The sequence below is a fragment of the Trichoderma ghanense genome, assembly GCF_004382785.1.
Source record: "Trichoderma ghanense strain CCMA-1212 chromosome Unknown scaffold_33, whole genome shotgun sequence".
NCBI classification, from domain to species: Eukaryota; Fungi; Ascomycota; class Sordariomycetes; order Hypocreales; family Hypocreaceae; genus Trichoderma; species Trichoderma ghanense.
The window spans coordinates 57,337-83,667 of record NW_027395696.1 but is presented as its reverse complement, the minus strand read 5'-3'; the positions used below and the strand labels follow the sequence as shown (position 1 = coordinate 83,667).

General features: G+C 51.7%; 8 protein-coding genes across 8 annotated transcripts; 4 read left to right on the top strand and 4 right to left on the bottom strand.

Annotated features, from left to right (window-relative positions):
- Positions 1-156: 156 nt before the first annotated feature.
- CCMA1212_010854 (Protein GVP36) lies at positions 157-1,459 on the top strand (the record flags this gene model as incomplete). Its single annotated transcript, XM_073707881.1, has 6 exons — positions 157-196; positions 272-353; positions 413-495; positions 559-1,156; positions 1,221-1,352; positions 1,421-1,459. Exons 1-6 carry the CDS (start codon positions 165-167, stop codon positions 1,457-1,459), a joined length of 966 nt encoding a protein of 321 aa, XP_073553631.1. The 5' UTR covers positions 157-164.
- A 365-nt stretch (positions 1,460-1,824) lies between these two features.
- On the top strand, positions 1,825-2,877 carry CCMA1212_010853 (uncharacterized protein; the record flags this gene model as incomplete). The annotated part of the gene is made up of 1 exon (XM_073707880.1): positions 1,825-2,877. The coding sequence occupies one exon, from the start codon at positions 1,825-1,827 to the stop codon at positions 2,875-2,877; it is 1,053 nt and encodes a 350-aa protein (XP_073553633.1).
- A 153-nt stretch (positions 2,878-3,030) lies between these two features.
- On the bottom strand, positions 3,031-9,904 carry CCMA1212_010852 (DNA mismatch repair protein PMS1; the record flags this gene model as incomplete). Its single annotated transcript, XM_073707879.1, has 10 exons — positions 3,031-3,784; positions 3,836-3,936; positions 4,002-4,061; positions 4,121-4,282; positions 4,434-4,559; positions 4,611-4,688; positions 5,015-5,151; positions 5,651-8,508; positions 9,237-9,341; positions 9,396-9,904. 10 exons carry the CDS (start codon positions 9,902-9,904, stop codon positions 3,031-3,033), a joined length of 4,890 nt encoding a protein of 1,629 aa, XP_073553632.1.
- Positions 9,905-10,539: 635 nt separating this feature from the next.
- Positions 10,540-10,897, top strand: CCMA1212_010851 (V-type proton ATPase subunit e; the record flags this gene model as incomplete). The annotated part of the gene is made up of 3 exons (XM_073707878.1): positions 10,540-10,550; positions 10,616-10,699; positions 10,759-10,897. The coding sequence occupies 3 exons, from the start codon at positions 10,540-10,542 to the stop codon at positions 10,895-10,897; spliced, it is 234 nt and encodes a 77-aa protein (XP_073553635.1).
- A 313-nt stretch (positions 10,898-11,210) lies between these two features.
- On the bottom strand, positions 11,211-12,372 carry CCMA1212_010850 (Protein arv1; the record flags this gene model as incomplete). The annotated part of the gene is made up of 4 exons (XM_073707877.1): positions 12,084-12,372; positions 11,969-12,022; positions 11,737-11,893; positions 11,211-11,674 (listed from the first exon to the last, which is right to left on the bottom strand). Exons 1-4 carry the CDS (start codon positions 12,270-12,272, stop codon positions 11,211-11,213), a joined length of 864 nt encoding a protein of 287 aa, XP_073553634.1. The 5' UTR covers positions 12,273-12,372.
- Positions 12,373-13,187: 815 nt separating this feature from the next.
- On the top strand, positions 13,188-18,457 carry CCMA1212_010849 (uncharacterized protein; the record flags this gene model as incomplete). The annotated part of the gene is made up of 6 exons (XM_073707876.1): positions 13,188-13,724; positions 13,769-16,559; positions 16,991-17,076; positions 17,130-17,403; positions 17,475-17,847; positions 17,941-18,457. The coding sequence occupies 6 exons, from the start codon at positions 13,188-13,190 to the stop codon at positions 18,455-18,457; spliced, it is 4,578 nt and encodes a 1,525-aa protein (XP_073553629.1).
- Positions 18,458-19,022: 565 nt separating this feature from the next.
- CCMA1212_010848 (uncharacterized protein) lies at positions 19,023-22,356 on the bottom strand (the record flags this gene model as incomplete). The annotated part of the gene is made up of 6 exons (XM_073707875.1): positions 19,023-19,086; positions 19,151-21,508; positions 21,609-21,739; positions 21,818-21,835; positions 21,986-22,010; positions 22,079-22,356. Coding segments are annotated over 6 exons (2,874 nt in total), but the record flags the coding sequence as incomplete, so codon positions are not given.
- Positions 22,357-23,280: 924 nt separating this feature from the next.
- On the bottom strand, positions 23,281-24,501 carry CCMA1212_010847 (Monopolin complex subunit pcs1; the record flags this gene model as incomplete). The annotated part of the gene is made up of 3 exons (XM_073707874.1): positions 23,281-23,501; positions 23,572-23,964; positions 24,042-24,501. 3 exons carry the CDS (start codon positions 24,499-24,501, stop codon positions 23,281-23,283), a joined length of 1,074 nt encoding a protein of 357 aa, XP_073553627.1.
- Positions 24,502-26,331: the final 1,830 nt, after the last annotated feature.

The window sequence follows — 26,331 nt, the reverse complement described above, 5'->3', positions numbered from 1 at the left end:
TAGCTACTAGTAGTTAGTGCAGGGCAAATACTGCGAGTATAGTTAGAGGACTTGTAGAGATACAACTGGGTTGCGCAACTGCATCTTAACTAAGCTTTACCTCCCAAGTTACTCACTCGATGAATACCAACTCGCTTTCCCATTAAGCCAAGACAGTACTCAATATGGATTTCTCAAAATTCAGCAAGGGATTCTCGTAAGTCCCTCTAACCAGAACGCTTCTGTATATGGCGCATTCATAAAACTGACCGCATGATTGCGAAACTTGCAGCGACCTCAGTGCGCAGATTACTCCGTTTGCGTCACGGACACTACAGTTCACCAAGGAGCAACTGGGCCAGGCGGATGATCGAGTATGCGACTCGCGGCACCGGGACTGATGAGTGTGGCATTAACTGTTTAATGTCAATAGACTGAGCTTCCCGCCGATTACATTGACCTCGAAAAGAAGGTCGATGCTCTGAAACAAGCCCACCAGAAGATGCTGGCGGTGACGTCTGTCGCCCAACTAGCCCTCCGGCTTTGTCGAGCGTCGTGCTAACCTAGGCGGTTGGACAGGTCGCAATATGCTAATGAAGCTTATGACTACCCGCCCAATATCAAGGAGACGTTTCAAGACCTTGGTCGAACCGTGAGCGAGAAGGTCAGCCTTCTATCCTCGGCTACGACGCCTGCGGAAGCCCAAGCAGCCCTGGTGGCCCCGGCATCCGCGAAGCCGCAGCCAAAGACCTTCAACCATGCCATCTCCCGTGCGAGCTTGGCTAGCAGCCAACTCTTGCACCAGCATCACACAGGGGCTGGCGAGGATCCCTTGGCGACAGCACTCGAGAAATATGCGCTTGCCATGGAACGGGTGGGCGATGCGCGCCTGGCCCAAGATTCGCAAATCCAGAGTCGATTCTTGGCTGGATGGAACACGACGCTCAATACAAACCTTACTTTCGCGGCACGCGCAAGGAAGAATGTGGAAAATTCAAGGTTATCGCTTGATGCTGTTAAAGCTCGTGTGAAGGGGACGACATTCAAGCTTGGTGGTCACTCTCGCGGCGATCGCCCAGACGACGCAGAGCTGAGTTCCGACGCCCAGGAGGAGATTGAAAAAGCCGAAGATGAGTTTGTCACACAAACCGAGGAGGCTGTTGGTGTGATGAAGAACGTATGTCTATTCGTTTTGCACTGCCAGAAGGTATTATCAAGGCTGACTTATCATGCACATGCAGGTCTTGGACACACCTGAGCCGCTTCGCAACCTCGCCGAGCTGGTTGCTGCCCAAATGGAGTATCATAAGAAGGCATATGAGATCCTGAGTGAACTCGCGCCGGTTCTCGAGAGCCTGCAGACGGAGCAAGAAGTAGGCAGCACCTCCAAATTTTCAGCACTTTAATAAGCATCTGACATTGAGGGCGTTTATTAGGCCAGCTACCGAAGAAATCGCGATATGGCTTAAAGGATGCCTAGATGCTCTTCCCAAGCTGTTAGTGCCATAATGCAGGACTTGAACCTTCTGTAATGAGCAACGCATAATAATGTAAATGGCTGTGGAATTTTTGTCGCAGTCAAGGTTTTCGTTATGCTGAATATGGTGAGATGTTACGATAAAAAAAACAAGAATGATCAAAGGTTTTTCTGTGCCTCGCGTATGGTGCAAAATCATGACACCTCTGCTATGTGGGCGATCCGTTTCCTAGCCTCAAATCCAAGACCTGTATCTTTCACCAACAAATTTTGAATGTCACCGCGATAGCGAAGACAGATGAAGCGAATTGCGACAGAAGAGAGATCAGCGCGAATAAACCACTTTGAGGAAGCAAGCATCACTCTTGATGAGTCTCGATAAGCCTCTATCCGGGAGCCAGGGCAAATCCCGTGTTCAGTATTTTCGCAGCTCCAACCAGTCAATTTCCGATGTCCAGCTCGCTCTGGCAGGCCTTTCAGGAGCAGAAGATGACCCAAGGCGGGCAGTGAAACACTTTCCGCACCGTGCGCAGGATTCAGGGGAGGAAGACAAGAAATATCAGTCCGAGGTCGAGGGGCGAAAGCGGAAGTCGACACGCCGGGATGACGATCGCAAAGGCCACCTGGACGTGATGCTGAGAGCGACTGAGCAATTCCTGGCTCAGGGAGACATCTCGAAAGCAGCCAAAGCCTTTGCAATCGTCCTCCAGCTGCGGCCTCGGGCTCAGCCCATCGACATTCGGCTGCACAATCTCTGGTCCATCGGCTCGGAGATCCTCATGCGGCAGAGAGAGCAGCTGCAAGAAATGGATCAGCAGCACACAGAGCCGTCGTCCTTCCAGAGCGGATCTGCTCGCGGCGGTAGCAATGGAATGCGAGCGGCTGCCGCACCTCGCTGGGGCTCTTCTGCCAACCTCAGTGAGATCAAGTCTTACTACGAGATATTGATTCGTCAGTTTGCGTTCGACCAAAAGCAACCGAACAAGCCGTCGGCACTTGACTTTTGGCTGGCTTTACTGAGCTGCGAGCTCAGCACCATCTACGCAGAGCATCTGAGAAGCATGGCTCGACTGGAGGCCGATTTAAGTCTTCACAACGCGGACTCTGCGCCTCAAGACATTGCCATGCAAACGCCGCCAAATACAATTGGATTTGTCGCCAGACGGCCCGGCTATGAAGTTGGCGACTCTGGACATCAATACGAGACAAAAGAAGACTGGGTAAAATCCCGGAGAGATGCCATTGCTCAGCGCACCCTTACTGGTCTCCGGGATGTCAACCAAAGAATGGAGAAACTCATGGATCAGCCGCCTTACTCCCAGAATGAGCATTTCTTGCGGCTCAGGGAGATTACGTCGCTTCTTTCGAGGGACCTCACCTCATCAAGCATGAGCAACTCGAGGTTGTACATGGCAACCTGAGATCGAGCTCGTCCAAAGCTTCCAGTTGCCATGCGAGATGTAACTATCAATACGGGAGTATCTACGCATGCACTAGACGGGCATCATGGCGACACTTCAGAGGCAGCCGCCTTCTTCCCATGTTTGTTCTTTCATCCCACCATGGTCTCAGTTTCATTTCTGGGCCCAGCGCTGCAGCAACAAGGCCGTGTTCGAGCTACCGACGACGACGCACCAGTCCCCTCCGGGGCTCCAAGCCGCCTGCCTGCCCACGAAGTTGGCCGATGATGACTCCACCTTATGGTGTCGTAGCGGCTCGTGGGTGTCAGCCATGCTGTACTTGGTCGCCCAGGACTCCAACGTCTCCGGGCTGAATTCTCGGGAGTCGGCATGTTTCGCATTCCCCGGAGCCGACGAATCTTGGCCTTGACTAGCCGCTGCCCGGGTCTTGTTTGCAGAATCTGCTCTTGAACGCGGGATGACCGTCTTCTGCCAGCTGGGTAGTTGTACGGGCTTGTCCTTGTCCGCAGCATTCGACAGCGTCAACATGATGTCGCGATGCGCCGTCAGCCTCTTTAGGTCCCAGAAAAAGATGTTACCTGCAGCGTTGCAAAACGCGAGCACCGGATTCTGGTTGGGCACATGATGTAGCCTGAAGCGCATGAAGAACTGAGGACCACAGTTGGGGGTGTGGAAGGCCAACAGCCGTGTATATTGGACGGGGCACTGAGGGGAGGTCAATGGGACGAAAGCTGACCGTGTAAGCCGTCCAGGGTCTTCATAGTTGGTTGGAAGGACATTTTGTGGCGTGGGTGCAGTGCTTTGGGCTGGCGGAGGCCCGTCCGATGAGAATCCTTCAATCTTCCACAAGACAATGACGTTATCATGGCATGCTCTTGATAGAATGAGATCTCCAAAGAATGAGACGCTATAGTTCCATTAGCATGATCCTTCATCGCTTTCTCTTTGAGGATCTTACCAGTCAACAATGCCGCTGTGCACTGCAGAAGTTGAGAAATGGGGGTAATGGACCTGCAGCGGCGTTTCAATGGGTTCAGTAGGGAGATCAGGTATGGTCCACTGGGTGGTAGGGAGTATAATGGTTAGCACTTCGCGGCCCCAGTTAAGACAGAAAGAGATCATACCAGGTTTATGATCTGGTCATGGCCACCAGAGAGAAGATAGCGACCTGTTTCATGGAAAGCCTGCGGGGGCAATGTCAGTAGAATTGTCGAAACGGCGAGAAAAAGGGGGGACATCTTACGACACTGAGCAGGTTCCACGAATGGCCCTCTCCGGCGAGAATGCACAAACAAGGCTGGCGTCTGTGTTTTTCTTCCACGCTCCATATCCGCACACTTGTGTCATCGGAAGCTGAAGCGATGATGTGCGGGTTCACAGGGGATGTAGCTAGATCGTTGACGTCCTTTTGCCTCCAGTCAGTAACGCAACTTGTATCCAAGGGTTGAAGTGTATGGAGCAAACGAACCCCTCCATGGCCGACGAGGCACTAGATGATGAGAAGAAACTCTTCAGTTCACTGTTCGTCTTTGAACTCCCGGAAGTGTGATACACACCTCGACCAAATCACCACTGATCGCGTCGTATATCTTGACCTTGGCATCAACGCCGCCGATGCAGACGTAAGGCCTTCCACTACCGGCATCCATCGTCCACGTACAGCAGCAGCTGGCAGCCTCATCCTAGCGGCTTGTCAGCCAAGCCCAACTCGTGGTGGAGTGCATGACACTCACATCATCGTCTCTGATGACGTTGATAACATGACATGGGTTGGCATCATCTGCGTCTTTTGCAAGACGGCAGATAATCACCTAAATGAGTGGTGTTAGCACACTGATGCTCCCGTAAGTGCGTGGTGAATGCCGTGACGCTATGTCGATGCAGCTTACATGTTTCTTACTGATGGCGGCGAACACAGGCTCATGATCCAGAGGCTGGTAAGGGCAGAACTTGACATCAAAGAATTCTGTACGTGTCTCGGGTGGTTAGTATCTCATTACGCATGGCCACATGACAGCCGCTTGATGTCAGGGTCCAATGCTTGCCTGCAATATTGTCATCACTGCCAAGGAATCTGGTGTCGTTCTGCAGTTATGAAGAGTTAGCGACGCGCTCATCACAAGGGCTGGCGGTTTACCTCTAGGGAGAACGAGGTGCGCAGTTTGGGCAGCTCAAAGTTGACATCGTCAACGCTTGCCATCCCGGCTGGTGAATTCGACGCGGAGTCGTCAGCAGGAGAACATGATATAGCCTCAGGTTTCAATATCTTTGTCTCTTTGAAGGAGTGTAAGGGCGTATAGAAAGTGGTATAGGTAGGTTGAACGAGGCCCGCCCCACACCAACTTTGTCAGCAAAAGCCATAAACACGATCCAGTTGGTGTGATCAAGTCTCGACCAGATGAGAGTCATCTGCAGTCCGCGTAAGAGGCATTGACGGCAGGTTTATATACATACGCCTTAAAGGTGGCATTTTCAACCATTCGGCCGGCCAAAGTAAAGTCACAATCACCTCGCCCGACGACCAGCAGCCTCACGTTGACTCTGCATTTGCCGCTGCGCCGGGAGCGGGAAGACTTACAAGTCAATTGAATAGACTCCCCTTCTTTGAGCCCAGGGACACTGTTGGCCGGATATCTGGATAGAATCGCTACTGCATTGCCCTGATTGCGAGGCAACAGCGACGCAATATACCTATCACCTAGTATAGATATATACAATGAGATGCGTCTACTATCCTACAAACTCCAAACAAGTGACGGTCAGTTCTCCTCACCTACATAATCACGCCAGGCCTCAATTGAATCTGGCCGTATATCATGCGCCCAGCCCACTCCGCTCCATGCCTGCAGTCGACTCAAGTGTCGTATTGTCGGCCGCCCATGAGGGCAGTTCCAGGGCTTGTCCAACTCTCCCATGTGGTTAACAAGAGTATACATCTGGCTTCTCGTCATGGCTTTGCCAATCATGATGCTGCTTCGGCATGCCCTCATTGCGAGCATCTTTCGTACCTTGGATGGACGGGGTATATATGAGGACTCAGAAGACTTGTCGCCCAAGAGAGAGATAAGTTCCTCCAGATCCTCCAACTTGAACGTAACTTCACGGCTCAGGGGTAATGATGTCAGCTGGCATCGCGACCCTACAGGGAAGCGTCCTGAGGTATCAGTTTCAATTTTGAAACCATTCGCATTCAGGGCCGCCGCATTCTCCAGGATTATCTCTTCTTCGAGTGCCGTCAGCTGAAGCCTCTTGGGGTGGACAAGTCGCTGAGACTGTATCTCAGTGGTCCTCTGGAGCCGCTCATAGTTGTACTTCTCATCAGATGCATGCTGGTCGATGATGAAGAGCTCATCATGCTTCGCTTCGGTGCCAGAGCTCGTGTGGCTGGCGGGCTTCACAGCTATGATAAACCCAAGATTGAATTGGCCGCTGATCCTCATTCGAGAAAAGTCCCCTTTTGAAATGATGAGAGGAAGCTTAGACTCTGCGTCGCTGGCGTCAATCCGCTCCACAGAAGATGTACCACGCGCCGTAGAACCAGACAAGGACCTATGACGACGAGGACGTGTATTTTGTAGCGTTCGGAGCTTTCCCTTCCCAATATGCAGATTCTGTATCAAACATGTCGTAGCATCTTTCCGGCGTGCAGCTTTCGAGGGTTGCAATGTCGATTCCAGCGGAAGGGCGCTTGCGTTTGCTGTGCTAATCGTGGAACCGCTATCAAGTGGTGAAGTTGTAGGCCTGATGAGTCGTGCGCCAGGTTCTGTTTCCGTCTCAAGAGGCTCCATGGCATGCCCGGGTTGCCTGGCGGGAACATCGTTGTATGTAGCTATAACGTTATTTGGTATACGTGGTGAAGGTTGCGCAACGGGCTCGGCATCCTGGTTGAGCACTTCAGAGGCAAGCAGAAACGTCTTTGCTTTACCCGATATGGTTGATATGGAACGCGGCTTTTCAGGCTCTGAGGCTTGTTCTTCCACATCTGAAGCGATGGAGGGGCTGCTCACTCTTCGCGCAGGTGCTATCACATCGGATAGATTGTTGCTGCCTTTTTCCAGGGCGGAATATTCGGGAGCAGCAGAGCTAGAAGGGTTGGCTACCTCTGCGTGTTTGATGAGCGCGGAGTTGAAGAGTCCTCGAGGTCGACCAGAACTTTTGTTGGCGCTGAAACCGGCCAACGTATCGTCACGAGAAGGGGAGCGATCGACCAGGATAGTCCTTGGACTATGGGTTCCCGGGCGTTCTCTGTCTGGGGATGGCCCGGCATCAACCTCAGACGCTGAGTCCATATCGTCGTCCCCTTCCCCCTCTTCATCATCAACCTTGATGAGAGACTTCTTCGCCGTTTCACCTCGCGATCGGGTAGTCACCGATCGTGATGCAGGCGGAGTTGCATCGTCCTCTTCAGATCCCTGGCTGTCTTCCATGGAGCCGGTTGTAATCTCTTCAGGACCGAGGCTAGGCTCTGCCACTGTAGAGGTGGAGGATTCCGATTCAGACTGAGATGCTGCTTTGTCGAAAATTCGAGCAAGTCGTCCCGGATTGGTAAGCTTACTACGGGAAGACCGCAGTTTCGCATCTTGAGTGGACGTTGCAATCGATATACTGGTTTCATGCGTATCGAACAGTTGAGACAAGGAGACGCGGAGTGTGTCCAGGAGGGTATTTTGGTCGTGTAACAGAATAGACCGCTTATCAGGACTGACATTTACGTCGTATAGCATTGTATCTAGTTGGACGTCGGCGAAAATGAAAGGCGACTGTGAGTTGTTATAAGATCGATATACCTCGTTGAACGCTTTGGCCAGTTGAGGCAGCGAGCAGGGACGACCATTGACGAAGAACATCTGCCGATCCGGCGTTTGCCTGCCTTCGCCATGGGCAGGCTTGGACACATGACCAACAATACGGACATCGTGGCTGTTGGGTGTCGACGTCTCACCGGTTCGCAACTCAGGGCGAGTACCCGATGGCTGGATCTCCAGGTGCAGATCGAGAGGGATCAACGCGGCCAGCGTTTTTGCGCCGAAAATGTTGATGATGTTGTCACGAGTGCTCGGGTTGCCTTTGGTGGAGAAGAGAAGTATGCGCTTGCCCTTCGTGGGTTGTTGAGATACGGAGAATTTCACGTTTGTTAGAATGCATGCGTACTGATTAAGTAGAGCAATAACCTTGTGCCATTCTCTCTTGATATTACGATCAAGTTCTCGGCGTCGGACGGGGAGGTTGTGGAACAGGTTTTCCACTGTGACGGTGGTCCCTCGCTGGGCTGCAACGACTGTCGTTCCCTCCAGCTCTCCTGACTGGCGAAAGGTTAACCGGGAGCCCTTAGGGGCATCTCCTTCTAGGCATGTTGTCACGGTCAGGATGGACAGAGCGCATAGGGATGCCAAGGCCTCGCCGCGAAATCCGAACGTCTGGAGCGACTCTATGTCAGAATAGGACGAAAGCTTTGACGTGTAATGCTTCAGAGCGACAGAGCTATAGTTGGCAGGTGAGATTCCAGATCCATTGTCTTGGACTTCGATCGAATCGAGACCTTGGTTCTTGAAACGGACATCTTGACCACAGGTCAGCCAGGAGACCAGGAAAGAGGGCAATGGGAGTTGTTGTTGTAGAGCGCGCACAAACCTATGATTGTTGCCCCAGAGTCAACACTGTTCTCAACCAGCTCTTTGACTACCGAACAGAGGTCAACAATGACCTGCCCAGATTGAATTTGATGGACCTGACCGCGGATTGTGAGCTGGCTTCTTCCTATGACGCACGAGAGAGCTTACGGTACGGCCATCAATCTGTTTGATAGTGGCCATATATTCTAGCAAATAATCCCAAAAGCGATGTTGAAGCTGTCATGTCACCACTGAAATGCGACGCATGTCATTGGAGAAGCGCGTTAACACGGAAAACCTGAACGCGTTAGTGTACCGCGTAAAGCAGTATTATATAATACCTAGGTAAGTCGACATCACTACTACTAGGTAGTAATACAACTAGGCTACTATCCATACTCGAGTGTTGCATATCTACCTATACATCATACTTATCTCAATTATAGAACATATATATCGAAAAAAAAAATATAAAAGTCCAGTCTCAAGCAAATCTTGAGTAGATATCCAGCGTGATTGAGATACTGTTTCTAAAAAAAAAAAAAAAAAAAATTGGCATTGGATTTGGTATTTATGGATTAGAAGACTAGAGAATACACAGCTCTAAATCTTATGATGATTGCCGCTCGAAATATGTCCATTGGCCTGGAGCCGGCTTTTCTTCCAGATTTTCCCAGCTACAGCCAATGTTAGCAACGAAAGATACACTTGCATGTGGGAACATGTCCCGTCTGTGAAGTGACTTACACTTGCGCCTTTTCCATGGTGTCAATCAGCTGTAGTTCACCTTCCGCCACCTGGATGACCTCCTCGATGAGGCCGGCACCCAACTGCTGCTCGAGTTCCTTGACCCTGCCTCGATTGTTAGCCGCCTGACAGATAGGTGGACCAAGTGATGAGCCTCACTGTTCAGCAGTCAGCTGCGGTTCGTCCTCCCACTCCAGCTTGACGTCGTTGATGTTCTGATGCTCCGAGGCATCTGCGTCCACCTCGTTGCTAGTCACCTCGCTCTCGCCATTCCATTCCTCGACACGGACGTCTCCAGCTTCATGCGCAACTCCAACAACAAAAACGTGGTTGCCAAACTTGACAGTCCTGGCGCCGCTGCCGTCGGCTCGATCGCTTGCAGCCTCGAATTGGTGGGGGTACTTTCGCATCAACTCCCGGGCCTTCACAGTCCACTCTTCATATCCGGGGGGAACGATCTTCTCGACGAGGCCCATGCGATGCTTGGTGGTCGCCTCGACGGATTGGCGGTACAGAGAGGTCTCGGGTATGGATTGCAGTCGGTTGAGCGTGGCGTTGTACAGGTAGAGGAGCGTTGACCGGGGCGTCTTGTGCGTCCAGAGCCCCGTGAGGCCGGTAGGAGTCCCGGGCTCCAGGTAGTTGGCGAGAGCTCGAAGTGTCGGCCGCATCTTGGCGAGGATCAATGGGAGGCCGATGTGAAGCAGTGCGCAATTGACCTTGAGGCTATTGCGCCGCGGGGAGAAGTTTGAACGGTACGTAGATCTAGTAGCTTGTCCGGAGTGGGTACCCACAAATAGCCACCCGGCGACCCGGACTCGAAGGCTCGATACTGCAGCACAAAGGTTAAGCGGGAGCTGCTATCCAGTAGTACTAGCAACTTAGAGCATAGAATGAGCGAGTACATATCCGAGCGAGCCAATTTCCCCCCCCCAAAATATCTAAATATTAAGAAATATATAATATAATATTATATTTATATTTTCTTATAATAAGTATTAATAAACTATATTAAAAAATTAATTTAGAGATATTAATCTTATAAAAAATATAGAGAATTATTTCTAGGCTATAATCTGTTATTACGCCGATTATATAATAATATATCGGATAATCTTCGGGGGGTTTTCCCGAAAGCCACCCAATGACGCGCCCTGGTCGGTCTCTAGAAATACAATGCGTCGGGGACGGTAGTCAGTCATCGAGCGTTCGGGGTAGAGCTTCATACCCGCAGTTGCGTCGCCAGTCCGTCGTCAAACTGACTTGCTCTCTCCAACTCGTGTCTCTCCACCACCAATCCATCAAAATGGCCCAGGGGTAAGCATGACCAGCGCAATGCACAGGGCTCTCTACTAACGGGGTCGTTGGGTATTCGTCCACAGATATTCCATTGTCATCGGCCTCCTGGTCATCGTTGCGTTGAGCGCGGCGGCCTGGTTTTTGTCTCCAAAGGGCGAGAACCAAGTGTCAGTCTTTCATCCTATACCTCTCCAAGCTGCATCACACTGACGGCCGCTTCTGGCAGATTATGGCGGTCCTCTTTGATCCTGGCCATCGTCAGCTGCTATCTCATGTGGCTGATTACTTTCCTCGCCCAACTGCATCCGCTGATCGCACCGAGACGAAGCAATCTACGAGAGGAGTTCGTGGGACATAGCATCTAGATCCGATAGCCGGCTACGACGAACGCCGCTTCAGGCGCATGGGACCTATTGGCGTTGGGGATTATACTTTTTCTCACTTCGACTTGTATCGCTATCGTCATTTTTCTCTGGGAATCGACCTCTTCGCCTGCAAGCTCTCCATGACTCAAGTGCGCAGGGAGAGCTGCCGATAAAGCTTGGGTCTAGTTGGCGTCGCCGAGACTTGCGGATTCTTATAATACATACCGGCGTTAGTACTGTTACCATCTAATATTGAGCTTGTTTTGTAACGTTGGCACGGTTGATATACACTCATTGGTTGCCGAGATTCATCCTATCCCACAGCCAAACGGCCGGCCCAATCTCTCAAATACTTGACCAAGGCCCAAAGAGCCTTGCCGTCTGCAGCCACGCTGCTGTCACCGATAGAATCTACATCACCCAGTCCAGCAGAGATCAGTATCAGCTGGCCCACGGCCCAGCGCACCGATGCGCCGGCAATTGCTAAGAAGCAAGCAACATAATACTTGCAGTCGAGTAGAATTCGTAGGGCTTCCACGTTATTTGCCACAACAGCCCAACCTAGAGACCTGGCTGCAGCCGGCACGTCGTATTCCCAGATGACCATCAGTATCGGAAATAGTTTGGTCGACGAGGAAACAAGCAGAGCTGTCGACACCGAGTTCGGGCGAGCATACCGTGGCATTAGCCCCGTAATATGCAGCGGCGAGAAGCGGGATGATGTTAGAAACCGGATGCTGAGGTGGAAGGCGATGGTGGAAAGAGCGCAGAGGACCACTGAGTTTTGCGACGTTAGCCGATGCTGTCGAGTGCGAAGAAAGGCAAGGCAGAATACCCACAGAAGAACATGTACTGGATCACAATCGGCTGTTCAGCGAGGGGCCCTAGTTTACTCTCTCCAGGCGTCGACGACGGAATGGTTTGCTTCTCTATGCGCGCCCACGTCAAGTAGACGTCAAACAGTAGAAGCAACACCCCCAAGCGGATGATGGAAGGCTACCCAGGACGTTAGCATATCGACGTGCGACGACCGCTGGCGGGGGTGGGAGGGAGGCGGCACAGCCAACGTACATCGAAGCGATCGCCATCTCGCATCAGGGTGTTGTGCAGCAAATGGCGATAGACCTATGGAGACCTAGACATGAGATATGCCACCGGCAGACAAAGCCGAGTTCGAAGACTATACCTGAGGTTTGATGAGGACCAGATCGATAAAGAGCACAACAAAGTCGTGCTCTACATATTTATCACAGAAGTTGCCGCATTTTCGGCAGACAGTGAGGCGAATCAAGTGGCCATTGGACTTGTCATCGGCTCCGGAATATTGCGTCCATAGAGTTTTGACGGGATATCGGCACTCTATACAAATAGGCATTGAGGTGATGGGGAGACACGTAGCGTCGACATGGATGTTTGCGCATGTGTCGTCTGGTGTTTTACATCAAGAGGGCGTCCAATTGTGTTTGGTGGTTCGCGGTGGTTGTTGGATTCAGCAAAGGTCTAGGTAGGAATGATGCATTATTAGCATGCAGGTAGGTAGGTAAGGTAGGTAAGGTACCTAGGTAGTGGTGATACGTGATACTACCTTGCCTGTACGGTTCCAGTGCTGGTGAGCTTAGGTGCAGCAGGTATAGTAGGCTAATAACGTACCTCGGGAGTCCCTTGAGGTGAAGGGGTTAACTGCATCTGGTAGCAAAGCCCATGCGTTTGCTGTGGATATGCATTTCGCGGGTTCATTTCCAGGGTCCCGGGACGATGCGGAAGTTCCAAAGTGGCTAACCGACGATGAAATATACCTAGCAACAGCAGAGATCAACTTCCCGTTGTAGTTTAGTACTGCCTACCTTAATGCCATGATTCTTAAGTATACGTCGTTTAATGCTCAAGTTTCTCGCGCGTTGTTGTACGAAGTAATACAAGCAAGCTCTGTGATAGACCTCTCGCTGACAAACATGATAGATACCTAGCCCGGTTCGTCCTGCATTAGTGCGCAAAAATGCTGGATTGCTAGATAATAACGCGAAACGCTCCCCCCAACTTCTCTCCAGCTGCCTTCCCGCGACTATCCACTTAGCGCCCTGCTCCTCGCGCTGCTCGCTCTCATTGGCCTAGTTGGCCGCGGAATGGGTCGCATTCGGCCGTGTGACTTTCTGCTTTAATTTCAACTACCTTTTCCCAGAAGTTGTTAATACTGGAACTATCCTACTATCGCCTTGCTCTGGCCGTGCTGTAGCAACCCATAGCCACCCATAGCTTTGGCCTTACCAAGGGTCTCCCGTCGGCCTTTCCCATGAAGAGGCGCTCGTCCTCTGTCGACGTCGGTGGCAATACCTCCCTCGAGCTGCAAGACCCAGACGCCGAGCCGGAAGACCGCCTCAATGGCTTAATATCCCGTCACTCGTCGACTCTGGACAGACAGCTGAGCGGCCTCTACTCGAACTCGATCTCGAACTCGAAGCAGGCGAATGGCCACCAGCAGCACCCTCCCAGCCATGCAGCGATCGCATCCTTCTCACCACTGTCGCTCCCTACCTCGTCGCCCAGTATGACCACGACCAAACAACCGTCCTCAGCAGCGTCGGCGGCGCGCGGTCGCGGCCTTTGGTTCCTGTCGATCCTCTGCTTCTTCGTTGCCACGGCTGGTGTTGGTCTCTTGGTCGCCATCTTTCGGTCTCTCACGACTCGCCAACTCGAGCCCAAGGGATGTCGAATGTCGTATATGCGGCCTTCCTATATCCACTTCTCCGAATTCGACACCGAGCACACCCGCTTTGCGAGCAAATACTCTCTCTACCTCTATCGCGAGCAAGGGATTGATGGCGGTCAGGTTGGTTCAGTTTCCCCCTACTCGAGAAAACAGACACAGCCAAGCTCACACTCCACGGCAACAAGCTGCGTGGTATCCCGGTTCTCTTCATCCCGGGCAATGCCGGAAGCTACAAGCAAGTCCGACCAATTGCTGCGGAGACGGCCAACTATTTCCATGATTATCTTCAGCACGACAGAAGCCAGCTCGAGTCCGGCATCAGGAGCCTTGATTTCTTCACCGTCGACTTCAACGAGGACATCACTGCGTTTCATGGCCAGACATTGCTTGACCAAGCCGAATACCTCAACGAGGCCGTCCGCTACATCCTTTCGCTCTATACTGAGCCTCAGCGAGGCTCTCGCGACTCGCATCTCCCGGACCCTACGTCAGTCCTGATACTGGGCCATTCCATGGGGGGAGTTGTCGCGAGGGCAATGCTCGTTCAGCCAAACTATCAGGAGAATTCGATCAACACCATCATCACAATGTCAGCGCCACATGCGCGCCCCCCGGTCACCTTTGACGGCCGAATCGTGCAGATTTACGACGAGATCAATGACTATTGGCGGCGAGCTTATACCCAAAAATGGGCCAGCAACAATCCGCTGTGGCACGTCACACTGGTATCTATCGCTGGAGGAAATCTGGACACTGTCGTCCCCTCTGATTATGCCAGCATCGAATCGCTCGTTCCCGAAACACATGGATTCACCGTTTTCACGTCGGGGATTCCAACGGTCTGGACCAGCATGGATCACCAGGCGATTCTCTGGTGCGACCAGTTTCGACGAGTTCTGGCCCAGACTCTGTATGATGTCGTCGACGTCCACAGGGCCTCCCAGACGAAACCTCGGGCACAAAGGATGAGGGTCTTTAAGAAGCGACTTTTGACTGGTCTGGAGCCGATTGCCGAGAAGACTCTGTCTCTGAGTGACCCGACAATACTACTGACCCTGGATGACTCGTCTAGTACGGTAGTGCCAACTGGGGTCCGGCTCGTACTGTCGCAATTGGGTTCTGAGGCTGCGCCGAGGGCCTATCTCCTTCCTGTGCCGCCTCATGGATCGCCTGAACCAAAGCGCTTCACTTTGTTGACCGATGCTCAACTTAATGCACCCATCGACGGCAACCAGCTGCAGGTTCTCCTGTGCAGCGTCGCGAGTGTCAATTCCGCTCTGTCCTCCACAATCGACCTATCGAGAAATGGCACCACGCCGACAAAGTTAGCATGTAAGGATGCTGCGTCCGACACGGTCCTTCTCCCAACTTCAAGGACCGATATCGAGGCCCCTTTCTACCTGGACGGACAATCTCGGATAGATCCCTTTTCATACCTACAATACGATGCCGAACACCTCTCTGATCATCAATTTGTTGCCGTCATTGATAGAGCAACGAGCACCCGGCACGGCTTTGTTGTTGCGGAATTCAGCGATCACTCGTCATTTCAGAAAAAAGAAGATATCGGCCTCGCCCGTCTTCTTACATTTGGGCTTTCGCTCCGGCTGCCTGCTGATCGCCCCCTTGCCATGGACATCCACATTCCGGTTCTCAAATCAAGCCTGATAGCTTATGAGATGGTGATCAATAATCAGCAGTGTGCTGGGAAGCGGCTCCTTTTCGCGCCATTGATTCGCCAATACATCCAAAGGCCCTACGAATCCAAGTTCTTCGTTAATGCCAGAACGACTGGGATCAGTTTCCATGGTGTTGCTCCATACATGCCTCCTCCGCTCACACCATCGGGTGCCGACGGCCTGGCATTCGGAATCTGGTCAGATCCGACGTGTCAAGGACCCCTGGAGATTGACCTCTACGTGGATGTGCTGGGGAGCCTTGGCAAGCTGTATATGCGATATCGTACAGTCTTTGCAGCTTTCCCTTTGCTCATCGTTACGCTAGTACTCCGAAAGCAGTTCCGAGTCTATGACACAACGGGCACATTCATCTCCTTCTCCGAAGGCCTGGATCTGTCTCTGCGACAGTCCATTCCGCTTATACTTTCCTGCCTCACTCTGCTCTCCCTCTCTCCCAGCAGGGTGACGACGTTTCTCGCCGCGCTTGTGGATAGCAACCAGGCAAATCCGAACCTTTCTTCGAACATCAGCTTCCATAAAAATGACCTTCTCATTGGCACTGACGACCCCTTGTTCATATACCTCGTGCCTTTTATTGGCATCGTATGTATCGGCGTCTGCACCGTGCTTCATTACGTTCTCCTTGCGTTGACAAGGATTCTTGGCGTCGCATATGCCATTTCTACCGCGTTGCCTGCGATCAACGGCAGTAACCCGCCGAGTTCATTGCCAGCCTTTGCACCTTCCACTCCTCGACGGAGGGTGATTTCGACCATTATTCTACTATTTCTCGTTTCGACCTTTATTCCGTACCAGTTCGCCTACTTGGTCGCCTGTCTTGTACAGATTTTGACAGTCGTTCGCGCGCTTCGCATATACGTCGTGACCCCGTCGACGGCCAATTCCAACTATTACCATTACTCGCACTCCATCCTCCTGCTGATGATGTGGGTTCTTCCGATCAATCTGCCCATCTTGGCAGTCTGGGTTCGTAACCTCGCCGTCCACTGGCTCACACCATTTTCTTCCCATCACAATGTGCTGTCTATAATGCCATTTATACTCCTCGTGGAGAACTTGACGACGGGCAAGATGGTGCCACAGGTTACTTGTGGATTCCGCCACATCACGAGCGGACTTCTTTTTGGCACGGCGCTCTGTGCGGCAATCTATGGCGTTTCACGGGCATACATGCTTCATTACTTGGTTAATGTGGTAGCCGGATGGCTCGTCATCCTTCACTCTTCCACAGAGCCATGGTCCTTGATGAACTTTGGTATGTTTCTGGAAGGAGATGCGAATGAGTTGGAAGAAAAACAGTGACTCGCACTGAATAATGGTATAGATGTTCATATGATAAGCGTTACTTTTTGGTTACCATCGCTTTATACCTTATAGTTAATACACATGACATAGATAATTGTAACATAACAATATATATAAACCATTAATCTTCTATATGAATAACCTGAATGAAACCTGAGAGTATGATGAATTTATGTGCAATGCTCCTGAAAACGAAATCAGGCACTATATTGTTTGCGTACTGTATATTTCTTTTTTTCGATTTTGGCACTTGGCCTAAATCGGATGCTAAGCCATTACATCATACCTTATCTAGTAACCACGGTCCTCGGTACGAGGTACTCGTACGCGTTAAAACTCCCGACTTCATCAGACTCTCTCTTTCAATGCCCAACCGCACAGCCTCGTGGCTGCGCTGGATACTCGGAATGGGCGAGCGTCGAAAACTAGGAGATGTCGCTCTGGACATTGTCCTCTTCGCTGGCATGGTAACTTGACCACTCGATCCATATCTGCCATTGTGCTGACGGTGCCTTGCCAGATGACAGCTGGTCTCTACGTTGCTCGCACGTTTCTGAACCCTATCCTGAGCAACCTGGTAGACCCCGATAAAGAGAAGCACGAACAAGCGAAGCGACAGGCGAAAGCCCATCTCGATCGGCTAAGCCGGAGACGCCATATCGATGGCATTGGCGACAACGGGGCCGACGGGGCCCGGGGCGGCTCCCGGGTCGAGGAGCTGGTGCTGAATGAATATGAGAACCTGATAGCGCTTGAAATGGTCGCACCGGATGACATTCACGTCGGCTTTGATGGTGAGTCTCGACAATCGGATTCCACCATTGGGGGGTTTGCCGCCGCTAATTGGACATGAATCTCGGATCAGACATCGGAGGCCTGGACAGAATCATCGAAGAACTCAAAGAGTCCGTCATCTATCCATTAACGATGCCGCATCTCTATCAGCATGCCGCGTCCCTGTTATCTGCACCATCCGGAGTTCTGCTGTACGGCCCGCCTGGCTGCGGCAAGACAATGCTGGCCAAGGCTCTGGCCAAGGAGAGCGGCGCATCGTTTATTAACCTCCATATATCCACACTCACGGAGAAGTGGTACGGCGATTCCAACAAGATAGTCCGGGCTGTCTTCTCACTGGCTCGCAAGATGCAGCCTGCCATTGTTTTCATCGATGAGATCGATGCCGTTTTGGGCACGCGGAGGAGCGGCGAGCACGAGGCCAGCGGCATGGTCAAAGCCGAGTAAGTACTCTGTAACATTCCGGGGGGGGTTGCNGGGGGGGGGAAAGTTGGCAGATTGCGTCAAGGTCCAATTCGGTACTGACGCGATGAAAGGTTCATGACTTTGTGGGACGGATTGACATCGAGCAACTCTTCTGGCGTCCCAGCGCAAATAGTCGTGCTTGGCGCCACCAATCGAATCCACGACATTGACGAAGCGATTCTCCGACGGATGCCCAAAAAGTTTCCCATAACGCTGCCGAGCCTAGAGCAGAGACGACGAATCCTGCAACTGATTCTCAAGGACGCCAAGGTGGATGCCGAGCACTTCGACCTGGATCACGTCGCCAAAATCACGGCCGGCATGTCGGGGAGCGATATCAAAGAGGCTTGCCGCGATGCTGCCATGGCGCCTGTTCGGGAGTACATGCGGCAGCATGGCCGCGATGGCTCCAAGAGGCCAGTCGACCCGGCACAGTTCCGCGGCATCAGGACGGATGACTTCCTCAAGCATCCAGGGGACCAATATCTGCTCGAAGTGCTGCAACAGCGCCAGAAGGGGTCTAACCAAGCACTGGCGAAGGATGCGTACGCAGATATCGATGAAACCTTTATCGAACCCCAGGATTAGACCTCGACGTCTACGCAGCTGCCCACCTACGTCTACTACGTATTGCATGGCTTGGAGCAACAAACCCCCCTTTTACGAATTTTTCTGTTGCTTTTTGTGGTTTCCATCTTTCCAGGTGTATAATTTCTCGTCGGTTAGCGTATTCGTCACGGAACTCCTGGTCATCACTTCAAGACAATCCCCACGACAACACCTCTGATATTGAGTAAAGAGTGATATAGCGTCATCGTGGGCGCTTGTGGGATATACAATATAAATTGGGTCTTAATACACAGGCTGTCCAGGCACCTGATGGCGTGAAAGGGATGATATGCCAAGTATGTTTGACATGACAGATCATGAAAACATGTAGAATAATGAGGCACAAAACCAGGAATCTTGGAACTCTTTTCATAAACCCGCTTAGATGAAAAGAGCAGCCCTCTTACACTCAGACGTTCAGTTCGACCAGTCTCTCATACAACTTGAGTCAATCCAACCACGCTGTCTGTCTGCCTACCCTCACATTCTGAAAAATGCCGAGACGTTTTCTGACTACCCAAAGCATCGCCGTGAGACACTTCTTCTACCCCAAGGGCATGTCTAGGTTGATGCTGCTCATGTCTCCATTGATGCCAAAGAATTGGAACCTGTCACTCATTGATTAGCGGCAAACATCAGCCAATGTACTCTCTCTTTTACACAAGGACTCACCAATCTTCCACGTTCAGGGTCGTTGGCGCGGGCTGTCCCTGCGCAGAGCTTGTGCCCCAGCTGTCCGGACTGTTGCTATCCTGCAGTCCGCCGTCGAAGCCGGACTGCCACAGGCTGGATTGTTGTTGCCCCTGGAAGCCGGACATGGGCACCATGCCCGTAGCGCCCTGAGCGGCGTTCTGGCCGGAGCCTCTGTACTGGTTGGCCTGCATGCCCGCCGCCACACCGCCCCCAGGCACTTGATTCATGGCGTTCTGGTCCAGGGTCTGGTGTGTCTGCGTGGGCGAGAGATTGGGGAACGCCGAAAGGCTTGAGCTTTCGGGGAAGAGCTGGTCGGGCTGGAAATTCTCCCACAGAGCTTGCGAGATGTTTGGTGAGTTGCGGGTGACCAAGTACAGATCGGGAGGGGTGGCAGGGAGAGAAAACGAAGGGTTGAAGGGCGTCGGGGGCCTTGTCTGGGGCCGAGAGCTGGTGCCACCCATGAAGGTATCTGCGCCGCTATGGCGGACAGTTGGAGACGCTGCCGACGAGCGTTGACCGGGATTGGCCGCGTTTTCGGTCCTGGAAGCGCTGGGGGTTTGCGGCCTTGATCGCTCGTACGATTCCTGCGGCGTCGGGGTGTTGCTCATGAAGTCCATGGCCATGTCGTCGTATTTCCGCTTAGCCGTGTCGTGCCTGTTGTTGAGCTGCTCCAGCTGGGCGACGGTCTGCTGCATCTTCCGATGCCGCTTGCCTCCCGCTTTCTGCAGCCGCTCTTCGAGCACCTTGTTGCCAAGGATGGACTCGAACAGGGTGTACACCATCTTGCCCACGAGCCAGACGCGAGAGACCTCCTTCATTGCCTGCATGCAGCTGCGCAACCTATCCTGCGTCACCTGCTGGATGGACGGCACAGGGGAGCGCATCTGGTAGACGTGCATGATGAGGGCGGAGAAGAGGCTATACACGATAAAGGCCGGGCAGTATCGAAGCTGGTTGTGTGCCGCAAGATTCTCAACAATGGACGTGATCATGGCGGCCGCTTGAAAGGCAATGTTTCTTGATGGATAGGGGGTATCGTTGGGGAAGCGAGGCGAGCCACTTGGCGGCATATGTGCTCGGTGCAGGAGACACAGAGTCGTGTAGTAGTTGGAGTGAAGGAGAGCAGACCAGAAATGATGGCGCGGCATCTCCCAGTATACAATCTTGGGGCAGTTCTGCAGCCAATCGGCCAAGGCCATGTCGCTGTGCGTCAGGTCGATGGCGTTCCGCTGCCTTCCCTTGGAGGCCACCGAGTACTGCTGCGAGAGCACCAGCCCCATGATCTCGCACAGCTTGACATATTGCAGGAAGAACTGCACATGGATAGGGTCCGGCGGGTATTCGCTGGGTCGGTCCGACTCGTCCTCGATGAAGTCATCCTCTGTCAGCATCTCGACGTCCGAGTCATCAAGGTTGATGTGGACTGGACGGCCAAGAGCAACGGCTACTGATCGATCGCGCGTGAACAGCGTCCACCAGATGCGCTTCCAGAGCCGCTTGTCAGACTTGCTCAGCTGCGACCGCTCGACAGACCGGTGCATGCCCGAGCCCTGTGCAACAATGGTGGCGACACGGCTCCAGTAGAAGACATTCTTGGTGACATCCTCGGGCCCCTCCCAGTACCATCCCATCAGCAGGAGGGACTGCACGATGGTGACGCGGTCGTCCTCGTAGTTGGCGTCGTACAGGGCTTTGGCCCGTTTATAGAAGGTCAGGGCAGCCGGGGTAGTCGAGCCATTGGCGTCCATGAGCTGGGCGTTTTGGCAGACTCTGGAACCAGCCAGGAGGACGGCCTGGAGGAGCAGCAGCGACGGCGGATTCTTGGGATCCCGATATTGTCTCATGAAGCGTGTGCGATTGATGACGGGAACAATGGGATGGACCCATTGGAAATAAGCATCGATCAACTCATCGCAGAGCGATCGTGGAGGCAACAGGAAGGCCCCTCGCTGATGCAGTATATCGATCTCGACGTTATCAAGCTCGGTCAGTCTGGCTCGCGAGCCCCTCACATTCTCGGGCAACGGGTAGTGAACCACATCCGCAGAGCCCTGGCGGTCGTGGACGAGGAGGGTGAGATTCGATGATTCGCCGAGGTACGCAACACGGCCAGCCTCGGTGATGGGGGCGCGTGTGAACTTTGGCTTCATGACCAGGTTGAGATAGGTGCCATTGTCGACCTCCTCCTTCCTGGCCTGGGCTTCTGTCAGAGACGTGGGAGGCGTCCCGTCGGTCGTGTGTGACACCGTCGGAGCCGAAGCTCTGGGCGAGTACGGGGTAGCGGTGCTGCTGTGAGGCGTCTGCCGCGAGGGGTCGTCGGTAATCTCGCCGCGGTCGCTGTAGAGCGAGACGGGCACACGCACTGGTCAGCATGAAGAAGAGGGAGAGAGAGAGCGGGATATTGAACTGCGGCAGAGCTCGACCATGGGCAACACACCTGTCGGAATCCTTGTTTGCTTGCGCCCCGGCCTGGGTCTTCTTGCGCTTTGGTGTTGGGATGCGGCATTCTATCTGAAAGGCGACGCAGTTGGTGCATGGAACCCCCAGGCTAGCTGCGTCGCATCGAACCTGGACACGGCCGTGTGGTTAGCATGCAACAGCACCCATGGAGAATAGCGCATGGCTTGCGACGGCGGGCGAACGTACTTTTCGAGCGTGACATGTCTGTCGAGTGGTTAGCAGAGGTGGTTACAGGTCAAGAGATGGGATGCCAGTCGCAACGTGGTCAGCGGACCCGCCGCCTGTACGAGATGCCTCGGCACGATCGAGAGGGTGGTGATTATGCGACCTGCAGGATGATATACATATACATACCTCGCATGCTCGTGACGCTCGTTGCCTAGAAACACCCGGCGAGTTAGAGACCTGCAACCGCGCAGCGCTGTTACTCAATCATGGCCCTCATACCTCCTGAAGCTCATCTGGTTGGCGGCCGCCGCGGCGCTCGCGGTAGCTGAAGGCAGCGGAGACGTCTTGGATTGCGCCTGCGGCTGCGACTGCTGCTGCTGCGGCGGACTCACGCGCGACGAGGCGTCGCCAGAGGGCACTTGGCCGTCCATGGTGCGGGCGTGGTCGCTGAGACCGCGGGATTCGGGCAGGTCGGACGAAGTGTTCAGATGGCGCTCGAGGCCGGGAACAGAGACGGACGCGGGGGGGGCGATGGAAGGAGGAGGCAAAGCGACCTCCTCCCCGGCACGATGTCGAGATCAGGGCTCAACTACGCCGAAGGAACGCCGGACCAAGGCGATCAGTCAGGACTCGAAAGGGCGCATCCGACACCAAGAGGCGAGGGCGATTTGCAGACGCTGTTTTGCTGTACAATCGGGACAAGAGGATCAAACTGGCAAGGCGAGCGCAGGCATATTGCGGCCTTGGTTCCAACTCCGTCAGCACCTGGAGGCCACACCCCGTTTCGTTACGTCGGTACCTGCGGTCGGTGCGGTCGGTCCTGTGAGCGCTTTGGACTATCGCGAGTATGAACGGAGGGAGAGTGTGTGTTTGTGTGAGCCGCCGGTTCGAGATGGCTTCATTCGAGGAGTACAATTATGCTTATGAAGCTGATCAGAAGCAATCCGGCAGCTCAATCGCTGGGAAAACGTGGAGCGCGCTGCCTCGGCCGCTTTTACCAAGCACGGCACTTGGCCCTTTGTACTAGACTGTCCCCCCGCGCGGCCCGGCCACGGCAGTCTACCTGCAGGTACAGCTGCTACAACCTGAGACGACGCAATCCGCCAGGGCCCAGCACTTGGCGCTGCTCAGGCACCCTTGACAAATGGAGAAAGAGATTGAACGATGGTTTATTCTGCATCACCTGGGACATTCCCTAACAGTACGAGCAAGAACTGCATACACTTGCCTTGACAACCTCAATAATATTCAATAGAGGGTAGTCGGTCTCTCCCGGTGATTATATTACCCGCCGAGGAGGAAACATATAAGGTACCTAGTAAGCACCGCATCGTCAGTTTGGAGCTTGTGTAAGGCCCGAACTAGGTACCTAGGTAGTTTGACAACTTCAAGTATTCTCCAAGTGTGCCCATGTCAATACCGTAAGGATGGGTAACCAGAATCAATCTACTGCGCTCCCAACACTACTTTACCCTCATGTCTCAATCCTTCTCTATCCGCTCCATTAGCGACTTTATTACTCTGGCATAAAACTTGGATGCCTGATGCCGGGGAAACGTAATCTCCTCGGTCAGATAGTCGGGGAGGACTTCGATTAGGTCGCTGTCGCGGTCTTCATCCAGCTGCGGACGGTATGTGAACTGCAGCTCCTCGTAGCTCTCGGCTGCGTCCATGTCTTCCAGAGCGAGCTTGAAATGGAGAGCTGTTGGAAGGATTAGCCTTCAGCTCCCAGGTAGGTTTTCCGGCCGAAAAAACAAGTGGTGACAACTTACTCCCGTTGCGTCCGGTCTGTATGCAATCAAAGACGTCCTCCTTGTCAATGCGGCGCACATCCCTAACAATGAGTCCCGTCAGATCCGCATACAAGTCTTCTTTGACTTGTGCGGCCTGCTTGCTTTCCTTTTCGTTTTGCGCCGCCCGGTTGCTCGTCGCAGGTCCTTTGCTGCTCGTTTCGCTATTCCTTGTCGCTGCCAGTTTCGTGTACAGGTTCTTCGTCTCGGATCTCGACTGCGCCAGAGATTGGTTGGCGGCTGACAGCTGGGCGCGCAAATCCTCCACCTCAGTCTCGCTCTGGCCTAGCCGCGACTGTAGCTGCTCTGCTTGCTGGATGGCCTTGGATTGCTCGGCCACCTCTTCCTTGAGCTGCGCAATCAACTCGTTGGCCACTGTCGCGCAAAACGTTAGCGGGCAATGCTGTTGAAGACGTCTGCACCATCCCCCTGTAGCAGGGGCGCTGCCTCACCTCGAGAATTCTCCTCGGCCTGCGCCTTGAGCTGTTCAAAGTTCTGTTCGGCTTGCTTCACGCCGATCTCCTGGAGCTTCTGATATCTCTTTTCTAGCTTTGAATAGCTCTTCTGTAATACGGAGAGTTGCCGTCGGACGTCGTCGCGATTGGAAGTGTGATCCTCCAGGCCGCTCATCCCTTCGTCGTCTTCGTCATTCTGTACGTCGCGGTTCTTGGATGCCCCGGGTCGTCCTCGTGCTGGCTTCGATGCCTTGGACTGGTCCAACGGGCTGGCTTCATCTTCTACGTCGGATGCGATGCTAGAGTCTGAAGAATTCGTGCTCTCATTCAATGCGCTCTTGATCTTCTGGGCTTGCTTCGAGGTCGTGGACGCGAACTTGGCCTTCGCGTTGGATCCGCGGGATCGATGTCGCGTTTTCTTTGACACTTTATTTGCCGCCGCTGGCCGATCGCGCATTATTCCTGCTTTAGTCTTGTGAACTGCGCTCGCTGAATATCAGGTATTGAAGTCCTGGACTCTTGGAGAAGAGGTGGTATTTTCTGTTTTATTGTGAAGCTCTCGGACTAACCAACGCGCGTCGACCGGCGCTGAAATAGAAATGCTGAGCATGCGAATATCTGAACGAGAGACTGATGGATTCAAGACTGAAGCAGTACCTTGAGCTGTATCGATAAGAGGTCAAGCAAGGTACCCGTATCTAACCTAGGTACAGGGGAAATTCCCAGTGCGAGTACAGTGCGCGTCCACCTTCTCTCTAGGTTGTGATTCAACTCGCCTACTTTTCCAGTCAGTCGCCTACTTTTAATATATCCGACTAGTAAAATTTGCAGGTCACAGTATCTTATATCCCTTTAACCCTAGCAACAGGGCTAGACTATATCTAGATCTTATTAACTCACCGCCTTTAAACTAAATTTAACTTTATTTAACGCATTTCTTATAGCCTGGTTAATAAATACTATATTTTATATAATAACACTGCTATAATATATATTACTATAAGCTAAATGTTAGCTATTATATTATTATAAGTTAGCTTATTATCTAGCCTAGTTAGGTAGTTAGATAATTATACCCTTTACTTCCTGTTACTGCTTTTTAAAGCTTGCTAGGCTGGCTATATAAATTTAATAAAAAAAGTATACTTATAATAAGGCCTTTAAATGCTTATTTTATACCTAGTTTAGCGCTTTTTAAAGCATAGCTAGGAGTATAAAAGTATAGAAAATAAATATTAATATTTAAAAAAGTACTAGAGGGTATTTATAGCAGCTAAAAAGATATTAAGCACTATATATAATCCTAAGACTAGGAAGCTTTTAATAAGTAAGCAGAATAAGGATTTTATTATTTAGCAGTATAGCCTACTAAGGCGTTAGGTTATTATAAACAGCCTCCTTATAGGCAATAGGATATTACTTAATAATTAGCAGGAGATATTCTTAAATAACTTGCCTATTAAGAAGAATATTATTAATATAAGTGATAAGATTGCTTTTACTATAACTAGCTAAAATATAGTTTTAAAAAGTATTATTAATTATAGGCATTTTAATAATAAGGTAGAGGATTTAACTTAGCCTATTATTAATAATTTTAAGGCATTACTAGATATTAGTAATAATAATAATACTAACTGGCTAATAATATCACTAACACTGCCGCTATTTATACTGCTGCTATTAAGGCTAAGGCTATTAATGCTGCTGCAGGCAGCATCTGCTAGTCTATTATAAGTCTTATTAATGCTATTAGTGGCCTTCTAGGTAAATAGCGTTATAGTAAGGAAGAAGAAAAAGGCAGAGAGGTTAAATAGAATAGCTAATAGCTTCTGCAAGCTAGCTACTATAATAATAGCATATGACTTAACCTTATAGCAGATAGAGCACTATATTATTTATAATTAATAGACGGTTAGGGCAGAAGACTTTAAAAAGGCAATTTAGGATTGCTTCCTTTTTATAGAAAAATAGGGGATGCTATTTATTACCTAATTAGTCTGTTAGATTTAGGAGGATTTGCTAAATCTGCTAATATAAAATTTAATGCTATTTAAAGAGGTAAAGGATATGTGGTTAGTAATTAATTTTCTATTAGATTTATAATGTTTTTCTTTTTAATTATAAATAGCTTTAAAATATACTATCTGCTATACACTTACTAGCAGCTGCATTTACTAGGCTGTTGCTTTTTATACTAGATGGCTGCCTTAAGCCCTTTTTCTTCTTCTTCTTTTTTATTATTATTCTTATCTTCCTCTTTATTAATATTATTATTATCTTCTTC